The sequence below is a fragment of the Rhinolophus sinicus genome, chromosome 18, assembly GCF_057876585.1.
Source record: "Rhinolophus sinicus isolate RSI-liver-muscle chromosome 18, RSI-T2T, whole genome shotgun sequence".
Classification (NCBI taxonomy): domain Eukaryota; kingdom Metazoa; phylum Chordata; class Mammalia; order Chiroptera; family Rhinolophidae; genus Rhinolophus; species Rhinolophus sinicus.
Window position 1 is genome coordinate 116,824,669 of NC_142518.1, and position 16,507 is coordinate 116,841,175.

General features: G+C 35.8%; 1 protein-coding gene across 2 annotated transcripts in view; it reads left to right on the plus strand.

Moving 5' to 3' along the window:
- Window positions 1–16,507, plus strand: part of CHIC1 (cysteine rich hydrophobic domain 1) — a 37,375-nt gene that overhangs the window by 10,201 nt on the left and 10,667 nt on the right. For both annotated transcript variants that reach the window (XM_019747997.3, XM_019747996.3), the window contains exons 2-3: window positions 7,161–7,215; window positions 13,866–14,021. In XM_019747997.3, coding sequence (XP_019603556.2) covers window positions 7,161–7,215; window positions 13,866–14,021 — 211 coding nt within the window. The remainder of the gene's footprint in view (window positions 1–7,160; window positions 7,216–13,865; window positions 14,022–16,507) is intronic.

The following is a 16,507-nucleotide window of genomic DNA, read 5'->3' on the forward strand; positions in this document are numbered from 1 at the left end:
AATACCCTCTAAGTCCACCCATGTTGTCGCAAATGGTAACATTTCATTCTTTTTTATGGCCGAGTAATATTCTATTGTGTATATTGGGGGTGCCAAAAAATGTATACACAAGACTTGCATTCATCTTTTGTTATCAATATATATTAGTATTACAATTTTAATACAGGTTTTTCCTTTCTTAACATGTGTATACATTATTTTGTCACCCTCTGTATGTACCACATGTTTATCCAATGGTCTATTGATGGGCACTTGGGTTGCTTCCATATCTTGGCTACTGTAAATAGAGCCACAGTGGATATAGGGATGCATATGTCTTGTAGAATTAGTTTTTTTAGTTTCTTTGGATAAATGTGAATATAATACCACAAGTGGATTACTCAGTCCTTCTTTGTCTCTTGATATATAACCTTTGTTTTAAAGTCCATTTTTTCTGGTATAAGTATTGCTACCCGAGATTTTTTTCATTTCCATTTTCATGAAATATTTTTTTCCATCTCTTTACTTTCAATCTCTATGTGTCTTTCAATCTGAAGTGAGTCTCTTGTAGACAGTGTGTATGAGGGTCTTGTTTTCTTATCCAGTCATGTCTCTTGATTGGAGCATTTAATGCATTTACGTTTAAAGTAATTTTGATAGATATGTAGTTATTGCCATTTTATTTATATTTTTTATTTCATTTTAAAGAAGTCCCGCTAAAATTCCTAGTGATTCTGGTTGGGTGGTGAGGAACTCCTTTAGCTTTATCTTGTCTGAGAAGCTCTTTCTAATCTGTCCTTCGATTCTAAATGATAGCTTTGCTGGGTGGAGTAATCTTTGTTGTAGGTCCCTGCTTGTCATCACTTGGAATATTTCCTGCCACTCCCTTCTGGCCTGCAAAGTTTCTGTTAAGAAATCAGCTGACAATCTTATGGGAGCTCCCTTGTAGGTTACTAACTGCCTGTTTCTTGCTGCTTTTAAGATTCTCTCTTTGTGTTTAACCTTTGGCATTTTAATTATGATGTGTCTTATTGTAGGCCTCTGTGGGCTCCTCTTTTTTGGGACTCTCTGCCCTTCCTGGACTTGTATGTCAATTTCCTTCACCAGGTTAGGGAAGTTTTTGTCATTATTTCTGCAAACAGGTTTTCAATTCTTTTCTCTCTCTCCTCCTTCTGGTACCCCTATGATGGGAATGTTGATATGTGAGGGCCCTTAAACTGTCCTCATATTTTTGGGTTCTTGGGGTTTTTTGTTTTGTTTTGTTTTTGCTTTTCTGATTGGGTGTTTTCTTCTACCTTATCTTCCAAATTGCTGATTCAATCCTCGGCTTCATCTAATCTGTTGATTTCCCCTAATGTAGTCTTTGTTTTAGTTATTGTATTCTTTATTTCTGACTGCTTTTTTATGTTTTCTATCTCTCTTTTTATGTTTCCTAACTCTTTGTTGCAGTTTTCCCTGAGATTATTGAGCATCATTATGACTAATGTGATGCTCCTGCTTGGTCTGAAGCTGGCCACCAGGTGTGCTGGTTCTGGGGCCTTTTGGAAGAGGAAGAGCTCTGCTTTAAAATGTATCATGTCTACTTTCTAAGTGAAACCTGTATGTGTTTCTTTGTTACACAATTAGAATTCACTAGTTGTGGAATAATGAATTAAATTCTATCTTTTTGACTAGGGAAAAAGTCACTATTTAGCTAAATATGATTTAAATGAAATATGTTTTTGCTCTATTAAATATTTGTGTTATTGGTTGTTGAGTTAGTACGTAATTGCAAATATATATTTAATACTAAAATGTCAATTTCTCAAACAGCATATGAAAGTTGCCATAAAAATTCATGTACAAGGTTACACTATCTTGTTTTTAAGTTTGGCTCTATGCCTGTGTCTGTGTATGGATTTAAAGGCAATGTTATTATGAGAATGTTATTATGAGGATGTTATGTTCTCATTACATATTGTACTGACACCTGGAGAATTAATTATTTTTTAATGAAGTTACGTTCTTTTTATAATTACTAATTAATTTTCTCAACTATTTTAAAATATAGAATTTGTTTTTTTAAATATATGTTAAACACACAGGTATAGTATGTTTATGCACAGATATGTGCTTTGCTACTAGCTGCTAAGTATAGAAAGTCTTCGTATTTAAGACTGACTTCTATTCTTAAAAAGAAGCTTTTAGCATAAATAATACAAAGAGAATATGGTATTCCCACATACAGTTTTAATAGGACATTGGATTCTTAACATGTCTTTTTTCTTAAGATTTTTGTTAAAATATATCTAACATACAATATTATATTAGTTTCACGTGTACATCATAGTCATTCAACAGTACCCACCTGGCACTATACAGACTTATTACCACATTATTGATTCTATGTATTCCCTATGCTAAAGACGTGATCACCATGATAAGTCCAGCAACCATCTGACACTGTACCACGCTATCACAATATTATTGACTATGTTTCCTATGCTGTATATTACATCCCCAAGACTTATTTGTTTTGTATCTGGAACTTTGAACCTCTTATTCTTCTTTATATTTTCCTGCCTTTTTTGAATTTTCAATTAGAGTTCGCATTCAGTGTTATTTTATATTAGCTTCAGGTGTGCAGCATAGTGGTTAAATATTTACATAATTTAGGAAGTGATCCCTTGACTAATACCCACCTGGCACTATATATAGGTATTACCATATTATTGATTATATTTCCTATACTTTACATCCCCATGACTATTTTGTAACTACTAATTTGTATTTCTTAATCCCTTCATCTTTTTCACCCTGCCCCCAACCCCCTCCCGTCTATCACCCCAATGATCTAGTATCCATCTGACACCATACATAGTTATTACAGTATTATTGACTATATTCCTTATGCTATACCCTACATCCCCGTGACTGCTGTGTAACAACCAATTTGTACTTCTTAATCCCTTTCCCTCTTTACTTACCCCAACTCTCTCCCATCTAGCAACCATCAAAATGTTCACTGTCTCTATGAATTTGTTTCTGTTTTGCTTATTTGTTTATTTTGTTCTTTAGATTCCACTTATAAATGAAATCATATGACATTTGTCTTCCTCTGTCTGACTTACTCTATTCAGCACAGTACTCTCTAGACCCATTCATGTTGTCACAGATAGCAAGATTTCATTCTTCTTTATGGCCGAGTAATATTCCATTTTATATATATGTACCACATCCTCTTTATCCATTCATCCATTCAGGGATACCCAGGTTGCCTTCATATCTTGGTTATTATAAATAATGCTGCAATGGACATCCCCTCAAAGTAGCATTTTGGGTTTCTTTGGATAAATACCCAGAAGTGAGATTACTAATTGAGTCCTTCTTTGTTTCTTGTTATAGTGTTTGTTTTAAACTATTTTGTCTGGTATGAGAATTACTACCCAAGCTTTTTTATTTGTTTGTTTCCATTTTCATGAAATATCTTTTTCCATCCCTTTACTTTCAGTCTGTGTGTGCTTTCAATCTGAAGTGCATCTCTTGTAGGCAGCATATGTAAGGGTTTTGTTTTCTTATCCATTCAGCCCCCCATCTTTTGATTGGAGCATTTAATTCATTACATTTAATGTAATTGTTGATAGGTATGTAGTTATTGCCATTTTATTCATATATATAAAAGAAGTCCCTCTAAAATTCCTTGTAATACTGGTTTGATGGTGAGGAACTCCTTTAACCTTTTTGTTTGTTTGTTTGGGAAGCTCTTTATCTGTCCTTCAATTCTAAATGATAGCTTTGCTGGGTAGTCTTGGTTGTAGGTTTTAATCACTTTGAATATCTCCTGCCAGTCCCTTCTAGCCCACAAAGTTTCTGTTGAGAAATCAGCTAAGAATCTTTTGGGAGCTTCCCTTATAGGAAACTAACTGCTTTTCTCTTGCTGCTTTTAAGATTCTCTCTTTGTCTTTAACCTTTGGTATTTTAATTATGATGTGTCTTGGAGTGGGCCTCTTTAGGTTCATTTTGTTTGGGTCTCTCTGCACTTCCTGGGCTTGTATGTCTTTTTCCTTTGCCAGGTTAAGGAAGTTTTCTGTCATTATTTCTTCAAATGGGTTTTCAATTCCTTGCTTTCTCTCTACTCCTTCTGGTACCCCTATTATGCGAATGTTGGTATGCTTGATGTTGTCCCAGAAGCCCCTTAAACTCTCTTCAATTTTTTGGACTCTTTTTCTTTTTGCTGTTCTGATTGGATGTTTTGTGCTACCTTATCTTCTAAATTGCTGATTTGATCCTCTGCTTCATCTAATCTACTATTGATTCCCTGTAATGTATTCTTCATTTCCATTATTGTATTCTTTATTTCTAACTGGTTCTTTTTTATATTTTCTATCTCCATTTTTATGTTTCCTAACTCTTTGTTGAAGTTCTCCCTGAGCTCATTAAGCATCCTTATAACCAGTGTTTTGAACTCTGCGTCTGGTAGGTTATATGTCTCCATTTTGTTTAGTTCTTTTTCTGGAGCTTTGTTCTGTTCTTTGATTTAGGACATGTTTCTTTGTCTCCCCATTTTGGCTGCCTATCTGTGTTTGTTTCTATGTATTAGGTAGGGCTATTATGTCTTCCAGCCTTAGTAGAGTGGCCTTATGTAGTAGGTGTGCTGTGGGGCCCAGTGGCAAAGTCTTCCTGTTCACCTGAGCCATGCACTCCAGGTGTGTCCCTTGAGTGGGTTGTATGTGCCCTTCCTCATAGTTGAGCCTTGGTTGCCATTTGCTCGTTTATGGGAGGGATTTGACCCTCAGTCCACTGGTCTGTGGACTGGCTGTGACTGCAGAGGAGGAGTTGATACGGGGGCTGACTCTACAGAGCAGGATCTGCCTCAGCAGTTCTCTGGTGCCTGCCCAATCCACCCCTTGGGTGTGTTGCCCTTGGAGGCAGCTGGGTGATGTTCCAGCTCGTTTCAGACCTGCTGTAGGTCAAGTTCAGCCACAACCTGTACCCCACTTGGGGCCACCCATCAGGACCCACAAAGAAACCCACAAATGGCTGCCACCTGTGCCATGTTTGGAAGTACCTTGAGAGGCTAAGTGTGAACCAAGGCCACCTGCTGCAAGTGCCAGGCCTAGGGCTGCTCAGCCAGAGGTACAGGACACACTCAAGCCAGATGCCGCTTTTCTGGGTTCCACGAACCTTTGAGAGATCCTAGGAAAGTCTGAAGCATGAGCAAGGCAGGCAATTTGTACAAAAAAGCCACTGGAAGCAGTTTGGGTGTGCACAAAAGTTGGGTGGGGTGGGGTCTCGAATCACCAGGATGGGGCAAATGAATGCCATTAGCCAGATATGGTGGCCACCTGTGTCTGCATGCTCGGGAGTGGGAGGGCTCAACAAAGAAACAATGGCCTCTGCCAGCTCCTCCATCCAGAAGAAAGCTGACCCCCTGCAGCCCCCATCCCAAAGCCAGACAGCTCAGTTCCCCACCAGATGTCCCTGCTGCCTCTCCAGCTGCTGCCCCAGTACTGGAGTTCAGCTCCCGTGATTTCGTTGGTGGGTAAGTCTGTGTGCGATCCCTTTAAGAGGAGTGCCTGGGACTCCACCCACCGTCCATCACAATCTCCACTGGTTTTCACAACCAGAAATTATGGGGACTTCTCTCCCTGGCCCTGGAACCCTGAGTTGGGGAGGGGCTAGGACCTCTTGCTCCTCGAGGGGGATCTCCACAGCTGAGATAACACTCCTGATTTTTAATAGTCACACCCGGGTGTGGGACCAGCCTGTTCCACATCTCTGCCCCTCCTACCAGTCTCGAGGTGGCTTCTTCTGCATGTCCTTAGTTGTAGGGCTTCGGTTCAGCAAGACTTCAGGTGATTCTCAGTGATGGTTATTTGCAGTTTAGTTGTAATTTTGATGTGTTCGTGAGAGAAGGTAAGCACAGCTTTTACCTATTCCACCATCTTGACTGGAAATCTTAACATATCTTTAAAGTGACCCTAAGACCACAGTGCCATAAATGAGTTAACTCAAACAGTACAATAGGTTATTATTTAACAAACTTTTATTAAATATCTACTATATTCCATTATGCTACTAAGCATAATGGAAGATAGCAAAATAAATAAACAGTAGTTTCAGTTCTCAAGGAGCTTAATATAGGACAGAAAGAACCTGAAGATCAGCATTTGAATTTTGGTTTCCCCCTTACTAGATGTATAATTTGGGGCAAGTCATTTAATTTATTACTTTTGGAAAAAAATTTTCTGAATGTCAGCTTCCTTGTCTGTAAAATCAGGATGAAAATACCTCTCTTACAGTGTTATAAAGTCTTGAAGTAATATATTTACCGAGCACAATATCTAGCCCATGGTAAGTTGATGGTTACTGGTAACTGTTACTATTATTGCCTATCTCACAAGGCATTCTCAGTAAATGTTAGTGTCTTTTCTTTTTTGCTTACAACCCATTAATCACTAACAAAAAAATGTAGTCACTATGATATACAAGTATCATCTAACATGCAGGAAGTGACCTTTGTTATGCCTTCTGAAATCCACAAGTAGGTGAATGAAGGCTTATAAAATTCATTTTGACTTCCCTACAGATTTCAGTCAGCATACATGAAGAGTGTCAGAGCTTTCAAGGCTGGGATCTGTTTTCTCAAAATTGGTTGAATATAGTGTGTGTGTGTGTGTGTGTGTGTGTGTGTGCCATTCATAGGGATCAACCTTTGAGTTTCTGAATAGTAACTGACCATAAGTTGTCAAAGTCTGTGGTTCCAAAGGTTTTATTAGCTTTTATTAGGAAATTTTTCATATATACACCAAAGTAGAAAGAATAGTATAATCTACTCTCACATAGTACCCATCAGCCAGTTCCAACAGTTATCAACTAAAATGGATTTTAACAAACATTTTAGTCAAAAATTATATTTCCAGCTCTATATCAGTGTTTCTCTAATTTATTATTTTTAATCCTATATCATGGATCTAGTCAGAATCCTATTTTAACCTTTGCTCCTTAAGTTTCTTTTATTATTAATTTGGATTAACAGTCAAAGATTTATTTTCTATAAATATCGTAAAATTAGTTTTAGGATACGTTTTAAAATCACAATATCAAAAGAAAAATGCATGGCTTTGTAACTTTTTTTGAAAAAATAGGAGAGAGTTAAACATGCTGGGTAGAATATATTTTGTTTTGTCTTTGTTTTTAAGGTTTGGCTTGAGCAACAAGTTTGATACTGAATTTCCCTCAGTTCTAACAGGGAAGGTAAGTGAGTTTGCTTTGAACTTTTCAATTCTAAAAGCATTGTTTTATGGCTTATTCAGTGTTATGACAAATGTTTGACTCACTGGTAATGAAGTCTGGTAACAAGAGGCCAGGGTACTTAGAGGCTGTGTTGTTAGTGACTGAAAGCTGTCTCCATGACTACTAGCCTATAACCAGTTATTTTGTTCATTTTCCATTAATGCCACCCATTATTTACTTATTTGTTCAGTTTTTACAGTTTTGCCTTTTTTCTCAGCCCTGGTAGGTATATATATTTTTTCATTTAGCTCAGTAATTTCCAATGTTTTTAGAGTAAACAAAGTTATCATTGTTTAACTTTGTATCACTCTTTTATAAAGTGTCCTGTGGTCTGATTTGTTATACATCAAAAGAATCAAATTTTTGGTTAGACATTTTTCTGCATTTTAGATAGTTTGGGTTTCTAAAATTGGACTCACTGCAATAAATTGTTCCCCAGTTCCTCTACATTCAGTGGTATCTTCTAGCACTGAGGTTCAAATAGTCAAAGACTTCCTAGGATTTGAAGTTGTGCTTGGGAACTCTTCTGACAACAGTAATGCTAACTTCTAGGCCCAAGGGAAAAGGCTCTGACTAAGGCAAAAGGTTGTTTACATGTGTTTGTTACTTGAGAAAATGTAGACAAAGAAAGAGAAAAGCCATTATATTACAAAATACTCAATAATTTCCAAATAGTTAAGAGTTAAGTGCTTGGTACCTAAAATGATGATTTGGGGTTAAAAGAAGTTAACTTTTGTGTGTTGAAGTCTGTAACTTAATATCACTCTGTTGAATTTTAGTACTAGAAAAATGCTATTTGTCAGTATAGATTTTGGTCATATTTTAAAATCATTTTATTCTCTAAAGGGCTTTTTTATATGCTATTTTAGTGTTAATTTTTCTCACACATTATTGAGAAAAGCAAGATGCAAATCAGTGTGTAAAGTATGTGTAATAAAGGGGAGAAATAAGCACATTGATAATTCTATAAAGTAATTCTAGAAGGATACACATGACACTAATAAAAGTGATTACTTTCATTGAAGAATGGGAAGGAGATGGGTGAAAGCAAGAGTAAGGATGAGACCATTTTCTGATTATCTTTTAGTATTGTTTTGATTTTTGAACCATGTGACTATATTACCTATTCGAACCTTAATTTACTTTTTTTTTAAAGAAAGATTGTCTTTTTTTTAAATAGTTCACATCTATCCTATTATTTAATTTTATTGGGAATATTGGGGAGCAGTGTGTTTCTCCAGGGCCCATCAGCTCCAAGTCGTTGTCCTTCAATCTAGTTGTAGAGGGCACAGCTCAGCTCCCAGTCCAGTCGACGTTTTCAATCTTTAGTTGCAGAGGGCACAGCCCACCATCCCATGTGGGAATTGAACTGGCAACCTTGTTGTTAAGAGCTGCGCTCCAACCAACTGAGCCATCCGCGAGCTCAGCGGCAGCTTAGCTCAAGGTGCTGTGTTCAGTCTTAGTTGCAGGGGGCGTAGCCCACCATCCCTTGCAGGACTTGAGAAGTTGAACCAGCAACTTTGTGGTTGAGAGCCCACTGGCCCATGTGGGAATCGAACCAGCAGCCTTTGGAGTTAGGAGCACGGAGGTCCAACCACCTGAGCCACCGGGCCGGCCCTGTCCTCTTGACTTTGGACCTTTTATATCTCTCCTGGGGTATGTCAAATCATTCCACATAATAATAAATAGGTGGAGATAGTCCCTGGCTAATTTAACATTATAAAATATGTGGCTATATAACTTTTTAGGATACAAAGAGCCCTTTGGTGTGAGATTTCGGCCTCACTCTCTAGTATGTTCTACCGTCCTATCCTGATCATTTAGAATAAATCAGTTTAAGTAGCAGTTCAGACGTAGATTTGTTTTATATGAATTAATCATAAATGTTTTCTCCAGATGAAAAAAAAAGCTCTATGAAAATAATCTCTTGAACAATAATGTGTTTGTGGAGAGATGTCAAATTCAATATTAATAGTAAAGAGAATATGAATTGAAACATCTCCAATGGAAAACTTGTTCTTTATGTTCCCTTCATGATGCTGCTATGTTGTCAGGGCAGTTATATCCAGCTTTATTACTGCTTTAGTTTTTAAAGTTTGAATTACAAGTTCAAGAAATTCTAGAAAATGAATAATCAAAAAAGTGTCAGAGAAGAGAGTTCCAAGGCAGAAGAATTATCCGTCTTTGAAATAGGTCAGTTGTATGTGCTTGAGGAATCTTCAGAATATTTCTTCACACTTCTTCATTTCTCTCCAAGCCTTCTAAAGTGAAAAACTCCACCAGCCCCAAAGTACAGTTTTTTAAACTAGAGGAATAAGAATTTTAAGCTGTTTGTGGTATGCCTAAATACAACTTAAATAATCTGGGCATAAGCTGTTCTTAATGACATCCATTCTTTTCAGGTGACCATTTTTGTAGCACATATCATAATGATTGGATATTTTATTCTAGTGCACTATTTAAAGTGCACAAAATTTCTCATATATTGGATAAGGCATAAATGATGCTGTGATATTTTTCTTAGTTTAGTGTTTGGTGATAAAAAAAACAGCACTAAAAGGAATTCTGAAAATCTGATTTTTAAGTCACATGTAGCATTAGCTTTATTAATTTTACCTTTAATCAGATGATTTTTCTCCAGTAGGCATTGTTTAATTTGTGTAGGTTATTTTGGATTATCAAAATGCTTTTCTAATAACTGGGGGGAAGAGCAAAAAGAATTTACATGAACCAGGAAAAAAAACTGAAAGAAAAAAGGTCTGAATTCCAGACTTAGCAGTTTTTGTGCAAAAATATTTAAAAATGAATATTTTCATTCATTTGCTAAATGCAACAGCTGAAAAAGAAAAAGAAATCTACCTATTACAAAACCAGTCTTTCACTATGAATCGGATTCTAAATAGCTTTTATGCCTCGACTAAGCAAAATTGCAGAGTGCATTCTGAAAACCTAAAAGCCATTTTGGCAAGCTCTGTGGCTCGGTATTAATTTTGTGCTTGTTATGTATTAATGCTTTAAATACAAATAAAAAATAATCTTTGGTGGTGAACACACAATGGGATTTATAGATGATGTAATACAGAATTGTACACCTGAAATCTATGTAATTTTACTAACAATTGTCACCCCAATAAATTTAAAAAAATAAATTATATAAAAAGAAAATAATAATCTTTTATGTTACGTGCAGAAAAGATAGTTTCCACCATTTCGCTAACGATAAGTCCTCCTGTCACAACAGGACATACCAAACAGGTGTATACATAAAGATTCTAGTGACCAGAAAATGAAAGAACCACAGAATTTTAGAAAAGAAATAAAAGCTTCTTACCCTCAGCTTGAAACAATTAAATGGTGTTATGAGGAGATTAGTGTGCAGTATTGGGAACCATAAGCCATAAAATCCACCTTTACTTTTATGAGCCGATATGACAAGTGATGGATAGGCTTGTGTTCCCGGTGATTGAAGGAGGCAAATCAGTCCTGCTGGGTTTTGCTTAGATTTTCTTCTGTTTACAGAGTCTCTTGTATCCTGTTATAAAATATTATGACCCTTTCCCCACCTTTATGATGTGCTTTTCTTTTTTCTTTCCAAGAAAGTCAAAGGGAATTAAATGTTTCTTTACATCCTGCTGTTTGGCTAGAAAGTAAAGGGCTTCCATCTAACCTTCATTACTAGAGATATTCAGTTATATGGAAGCAAATGAGTAAAATGTTATTAACTCTGATTCCACACAGTTAACTAAACATTCCTTTCACATTGTTTAAAATCAGTTAACCAGTTCTCATTTCCTATACCTTTATGTGTTTTTTGGCTTTTGCTGTTATTCAAATAGATTTTTTGAAAGACAGTCCTGGCCTTTTTTTTTTTTTAAGTGAAAATGCGAATTTTAGTTTATTGTTTCAAGTTCTAGTAAGTTTTCTTTTCAGTAGATTTATTTTATGACTTCAAAAATCCGCTGGTTGCCAGAGGGGAGGGGAATGGAGGGATGAGTGGCAAAGGTGAAGGGAAATACAGTCAGTAATCATGTGGCTTTGCACAGTGTCACGTGGTTATTAGACTCAGTGTGAGCACATAGTAAGATACAGAAATGTCAAATCACTGTGTTGTACACCTGAAACTAATATAATATTGAATGCCAACTATACTTAAATTTTTAAAAATCTGAATTCTCATTTTTAATAACTTGCGTATTTAAGTTTTCAATTTGCCCATGATAAGAGTTTACAAACTGAGACTATTGAGTGTTAAATGTGAATGTGGAAAGTATCAGTTAGCAAGGAAGAAAGAAATTTGCCACATTTTAGGAATGTTTTTGTTAATTCATTTCCAGAAGCATGTAATGAAAAACCAAATTTATGACAAATGTTACATGCCTGGCATATAATTTATTTCACCCAGAAAGTTTTCAACGAAAAGCAAGTTTTGCTTTATGGGCTGATAAATTTCTGGCTTTAACCTCACTTTTTGCTTTTACTTTTTTATCTGTGCTTATACACTTTTAAATAAAAATTTTGAATAAAAATTTACTTTTTAAATAAAAATTTAAATTCTAATTACAAGCACTTAAATTTGTAAATGGACAGAGTTCATAATTTTATGATTTACATTAATTTATATCAAAAATTTGCCATGTTTTAAAAATGTGGTAGTGTTTCTGCATCTACAATTTATTGAGAATTGATAGTCATATTACAGATTAGAGATAAATATATAAATATATTTTCCCTATTTTAACTTCTATTTCGTTGCTCAGTGATTCACTAGGTAAAAATGAAGTTCAGTATCACTGAGGTAAATCTGAAGAATTGAAGAACTGAAGAGCATTGCATTTGCATTCAAAATGTAGCAGATTATCCTTTTGTTTATAATAAAACGTGTAGCAAAGCCTTGCTTTTCTTGCTCCAAATCTTGTCAGAGCTGTGATTCACTGACTTTTTTTTCAAAGTCTTCCAGTCAGGAGGTTCTTTCTAAGGTATAATTTCCGTTACCTGTGAGGTATATAAAACAAAGACTATTAATTTTCATTTTAGAGATGGTGAACTAAAACTCAGAAAAATTAAATGAATTTGCCTAGGATTTTTCATAGCTAATAAGTAGCTAGAAACCAGATCTTGATTTATTGTCTAATGTGCTTAGCCTGTTGGTGTTTACCATTTTCAGTTATGAGCCATGGTTCTCTGAATTTATTTTCATATTTACCTCAGAAATTTAGTCATTTAATTGAAATTCTTTTTACTCATTGATTGTCTGTAGGTCATATTGCCAACAATCTAGATGGAGAATGATATTTGTTTACTTTCCCCTTGTAAATACAGTTTTGAGCCTCACAATTTCACAGTTGATATTGGGAAGAAAATCAAATGTGTGGGTTAAGCAGTTAACCTTATTGGGTAGAATGAATGATTCTAATAAAGCTAATATAATTCATTAATGTTTTAATCATCATGTTGCTGAATTCTGTTGTCACGTAGTTTTCTAACATCTGCTAATAGGTATATGTTTTGTAGTGTTGACTTTAGGACATGTTTATTAAAAGACAAAAATGTAGTAAATTGATTCCTCTAGTATAAGTTTTACTTGGAAGAGTTGTAAAGCTCTATATTTTTTATAACAAGCGTGCTATTCGGGTTTTTTCTTTTACAGCAGCTTCTTTTTCCTAACAATTTCATGTTTTGCTTGCACAGACAAATGTTGGATTTTTTCCCCCATAGACTTTACAGTCTGACAGCTTTCTAAATCAAAGGGGGTCATTTTTGTGATTCAGAAATGTGATTTCACTGACAGCAAGCTATCTTTAGTAAACCTTTGAATTGTATAATATAACTTTTAAGCAGAATTTTAGGTGGAACTCTAATTATGCCTGTCATGCTCTTGCCTTTGAACTGACTTTGTCATTGTTTACAGAGAAGCACAAGCAGCCACTTCCAGCAATGGAGGTAGTAACTCAAAATATTAAATTTGTATAAGGACCTTTCAACTTTCAAAATTTACAACAGTCATGAGCATGCATATTTTATGCTGAATATTAAGATTGGTTTTTGAATGTAATCACTCCTCACTGCCTTTTCTAAGTGTAGTTTTTCCTTACAAACAATGGGAACAATGGCAAGTGTTGAAATTGTTATGTTTCAAATGTGCCAGGGAGAAAAGATTTGAGAGTTGCCTTTTTAAAAGTAATCCAAGAATATTGCCAGCGTCTAATTTAAATTTCATATTGTTATGTTATGCTTCTAGTCTTACTCAACTTCTGGTCAGAGCGACTGGAGACTATTAATACCGCCTTAATATTGAGAATATTTGGTAAGAAAACTGCTTGGTGGGTATCCTTTACCAAAAATTTCGTTGCCATCATTTTATTGTTGGCAACTGCAGAAGATTGTTTTCGAACATCAGAATAAGTTCTATAAACATAAAATTATGTTTTTTTGCTTTCTAATGTCATCCAGCAGCATGTAATACATATTTATAGGGGAAGATAGGGAGGAAATCTATTTAGACATGTGTTGTTCTTTAAAGTATTTGTAATAAGACAAACATTTTCTTTAGGTTTAGAGATGAATAGTGGAAAGCTGCCCACAACCTGTTAAAGCTTATGCCCTTGTTGTAGGTGGCCCCGGAGGAATTCAAGACCAGCATTGGCCGTGTGAACGCATGTTTGAAAAAAGCTCTCCCAGTCAATGGGAGATGGCTGCTGTGCGGTTGTCTCTGCTGCTGCTGCACCCTGGGCTGCAGCCTGTGGCCTGTTATTTGTCTCAACAAAAGAGTGAGTAACAATTTTATTGTACACTAATGATAAGAGCTAAGATTTATAAAACACTTGCTATGTGCCAAGTATATTTCATGATTTAATTCATTCTCACAACAATGCTGTCCTCATTCTAGAGGCAAAGAGACTCGGGGACACAGAGAATAAGTCATCTGTCCAACCTTAACATGGGTTCCCACCATTTGAAATAAGTGCAGTGTTAGTGGAGTACTTAAGTAAATATAAATGTAACTGGGTTACTTATTCGTTTTACAAACCCTGAAGCTCTGATTTAAAGCATTTCCAACCTACAAGTACATGGAAAGACTTCTGATCTGAAGAAGCATAAGTGGGAGTGACCTACAAAGTTGGTGCGGGGGGCGGGGCAGGAATCCTGCTTAGTTTTGAACATGTTGAAACAACATTCCAACATGACATTACTAGTTATGTCATGAATTTAAGACTACTATCTTTGGGGCGGCCGGATGGCTCAGTTGGTTAGAGTGTGAGCTCTGAACAACAAGGTTGCCGGTTCGGACTTGGAGCTGATGGGCCCTGTTCCCCAATAAAAACAAAAAGACTATTATCTTAATCTCATTTTCTTTAAAATTTTATTTTAGTCTTTGAATGATCCCCCTTCCATGGGAAGATATCTTTAAACATTTTTTTTTAATTAAAGTTCATTGGGGTGACAATTGTTAGTAAAGTTACATAGATTTCAGGTGTACAATTCTGTATTACATCATCTATAAATCCCATTGTGTGTTCACCACCCAGAGTCAGTTCTCCTTCCATCACCATATATTTGATCCCCTTTACCCTCATCTCCCACCCCCCACCCCCCTTACCCTCTGGTAACCACTAAACTATTGTCTGTGTCTATGAGTTTTTGTTTTTCATTTGTTTGTCTTGTTCTTTTGTTGTTTTTGGTTTACATACCACATATCAGTGAAATCATATGGTTCTCTGCTTTTTCTGTCTGACTTATTTCGCTTAGCATTATAATCTCAAGATCCATCCTTGTTCTCACAAATGGTCCTATTTCGTCTTTTCTTACTGCCGAATAGTATTCCATTGTGTATATATACCACAACTTCTTTATCCATTCATCTATCGAAGGACATTTTGGTTGTTTCCATGTCTTGGCCACCATAAATAAAGCTGCAATGAACATTGGAGCACACGTGTCTTTATGGATAAATGTTTTCAGATTTTTGGGGTACATACCTAGGAGAAGGATTTCTGGGTCATATGGTAATTCTATTCGTAATTTTTTGAGGAACCTCCACACTGCCTTCCATAGCGCCTGCACCAGTCTGCATTCCCACCAACAGTGTATGAGGGTTCCTTTTTCTCCACAGCCTCTCCAATACTTGTTATTATTTGTCTTGTTGATGATAGCCATTCTGACTGGTGTAAGGTGATATCTCATTGTGGTTTTTATGTGCATTTCTCTGATGATTAGTGATGTTGAGCATTTTTTCATATGTCTAGTTGCCATTTGTATGTCCTCTTTGGAGAAATGTCACTTCAGGTCCTCTGCCCATTTTTCAATTGGGTTGTTTGTTTTTTTGTTGTTGAGTTGCATGAGTTCCCTATATATTTTGGATATTAGCTCCTTATCGGAGGCACTGTTTGCAAAAATCTTCTCCCATTCAGTTGGTTGCCTCTTTATTTTGTCGATGTTTTTTGTTTTGTTTTTTTTGCTGTACAGAAGCTTTTAAGTTTGATATACTCCCAATCGTTTATTTTAGCTTTTACTTCCATTGCCTTTGGAGTCAAATTCATAAAACGCTCTTTGAACCCAAGGTCCATGAGTTTAGTACCTATGTTTTCTTCTATGCAGTTTATTGTTTCAGGTCTTATGTTTGTTTAAGTCTTTGATCCATTTTGAACTAATTTTGGCACATGGTGACAGATAGCAGTCCAGTTTCATTCTTTTGCACGTGGCTTTCCAATTCTCCTAGCACCATTTATTGAAGAGGCTATCTTTTCTCCATTGTATGTTTTTTGCTTCTTTGTCAAAAATTATCTGTCCATATTTATGCGGGTTTATTTCTGGGTTCTCAATTCTTATTCCATTGGTCTGTGTGTCTGTTTTTCTGCCAATACCATGCTGTTTTGGTTATTGTTGCCCTGTAGTACAAGCTAAAGTCAGGGAGCGTGATACCACCAGCATTGTTCTTTTTCTTAGGATTGCTTTGGCTATTCGGGGTCTTTTGTGGTTCCATACAGATCTGATGATTTTTTGTTCTATTTCTTTAAAAAATGCCGTTGGGATTTTGATGGGGATTGCATTAAATCTGTATATTGCTTTGGGTAATATGGCCATTTTTACTATGTTGATTCTTCCAATCCATGAGCACGGAAAGTCTTTCCATTTCTTTGTGTCTTCTTGAGTTTCTTTTAAAAATGTCTTATAATTTTTAGTGTATAGGTCTTTCACATCCTTGGTTAAGTTTATTCCTAGGTATTTTATTCTTTTTGTTGCAATTGCAAAAGGA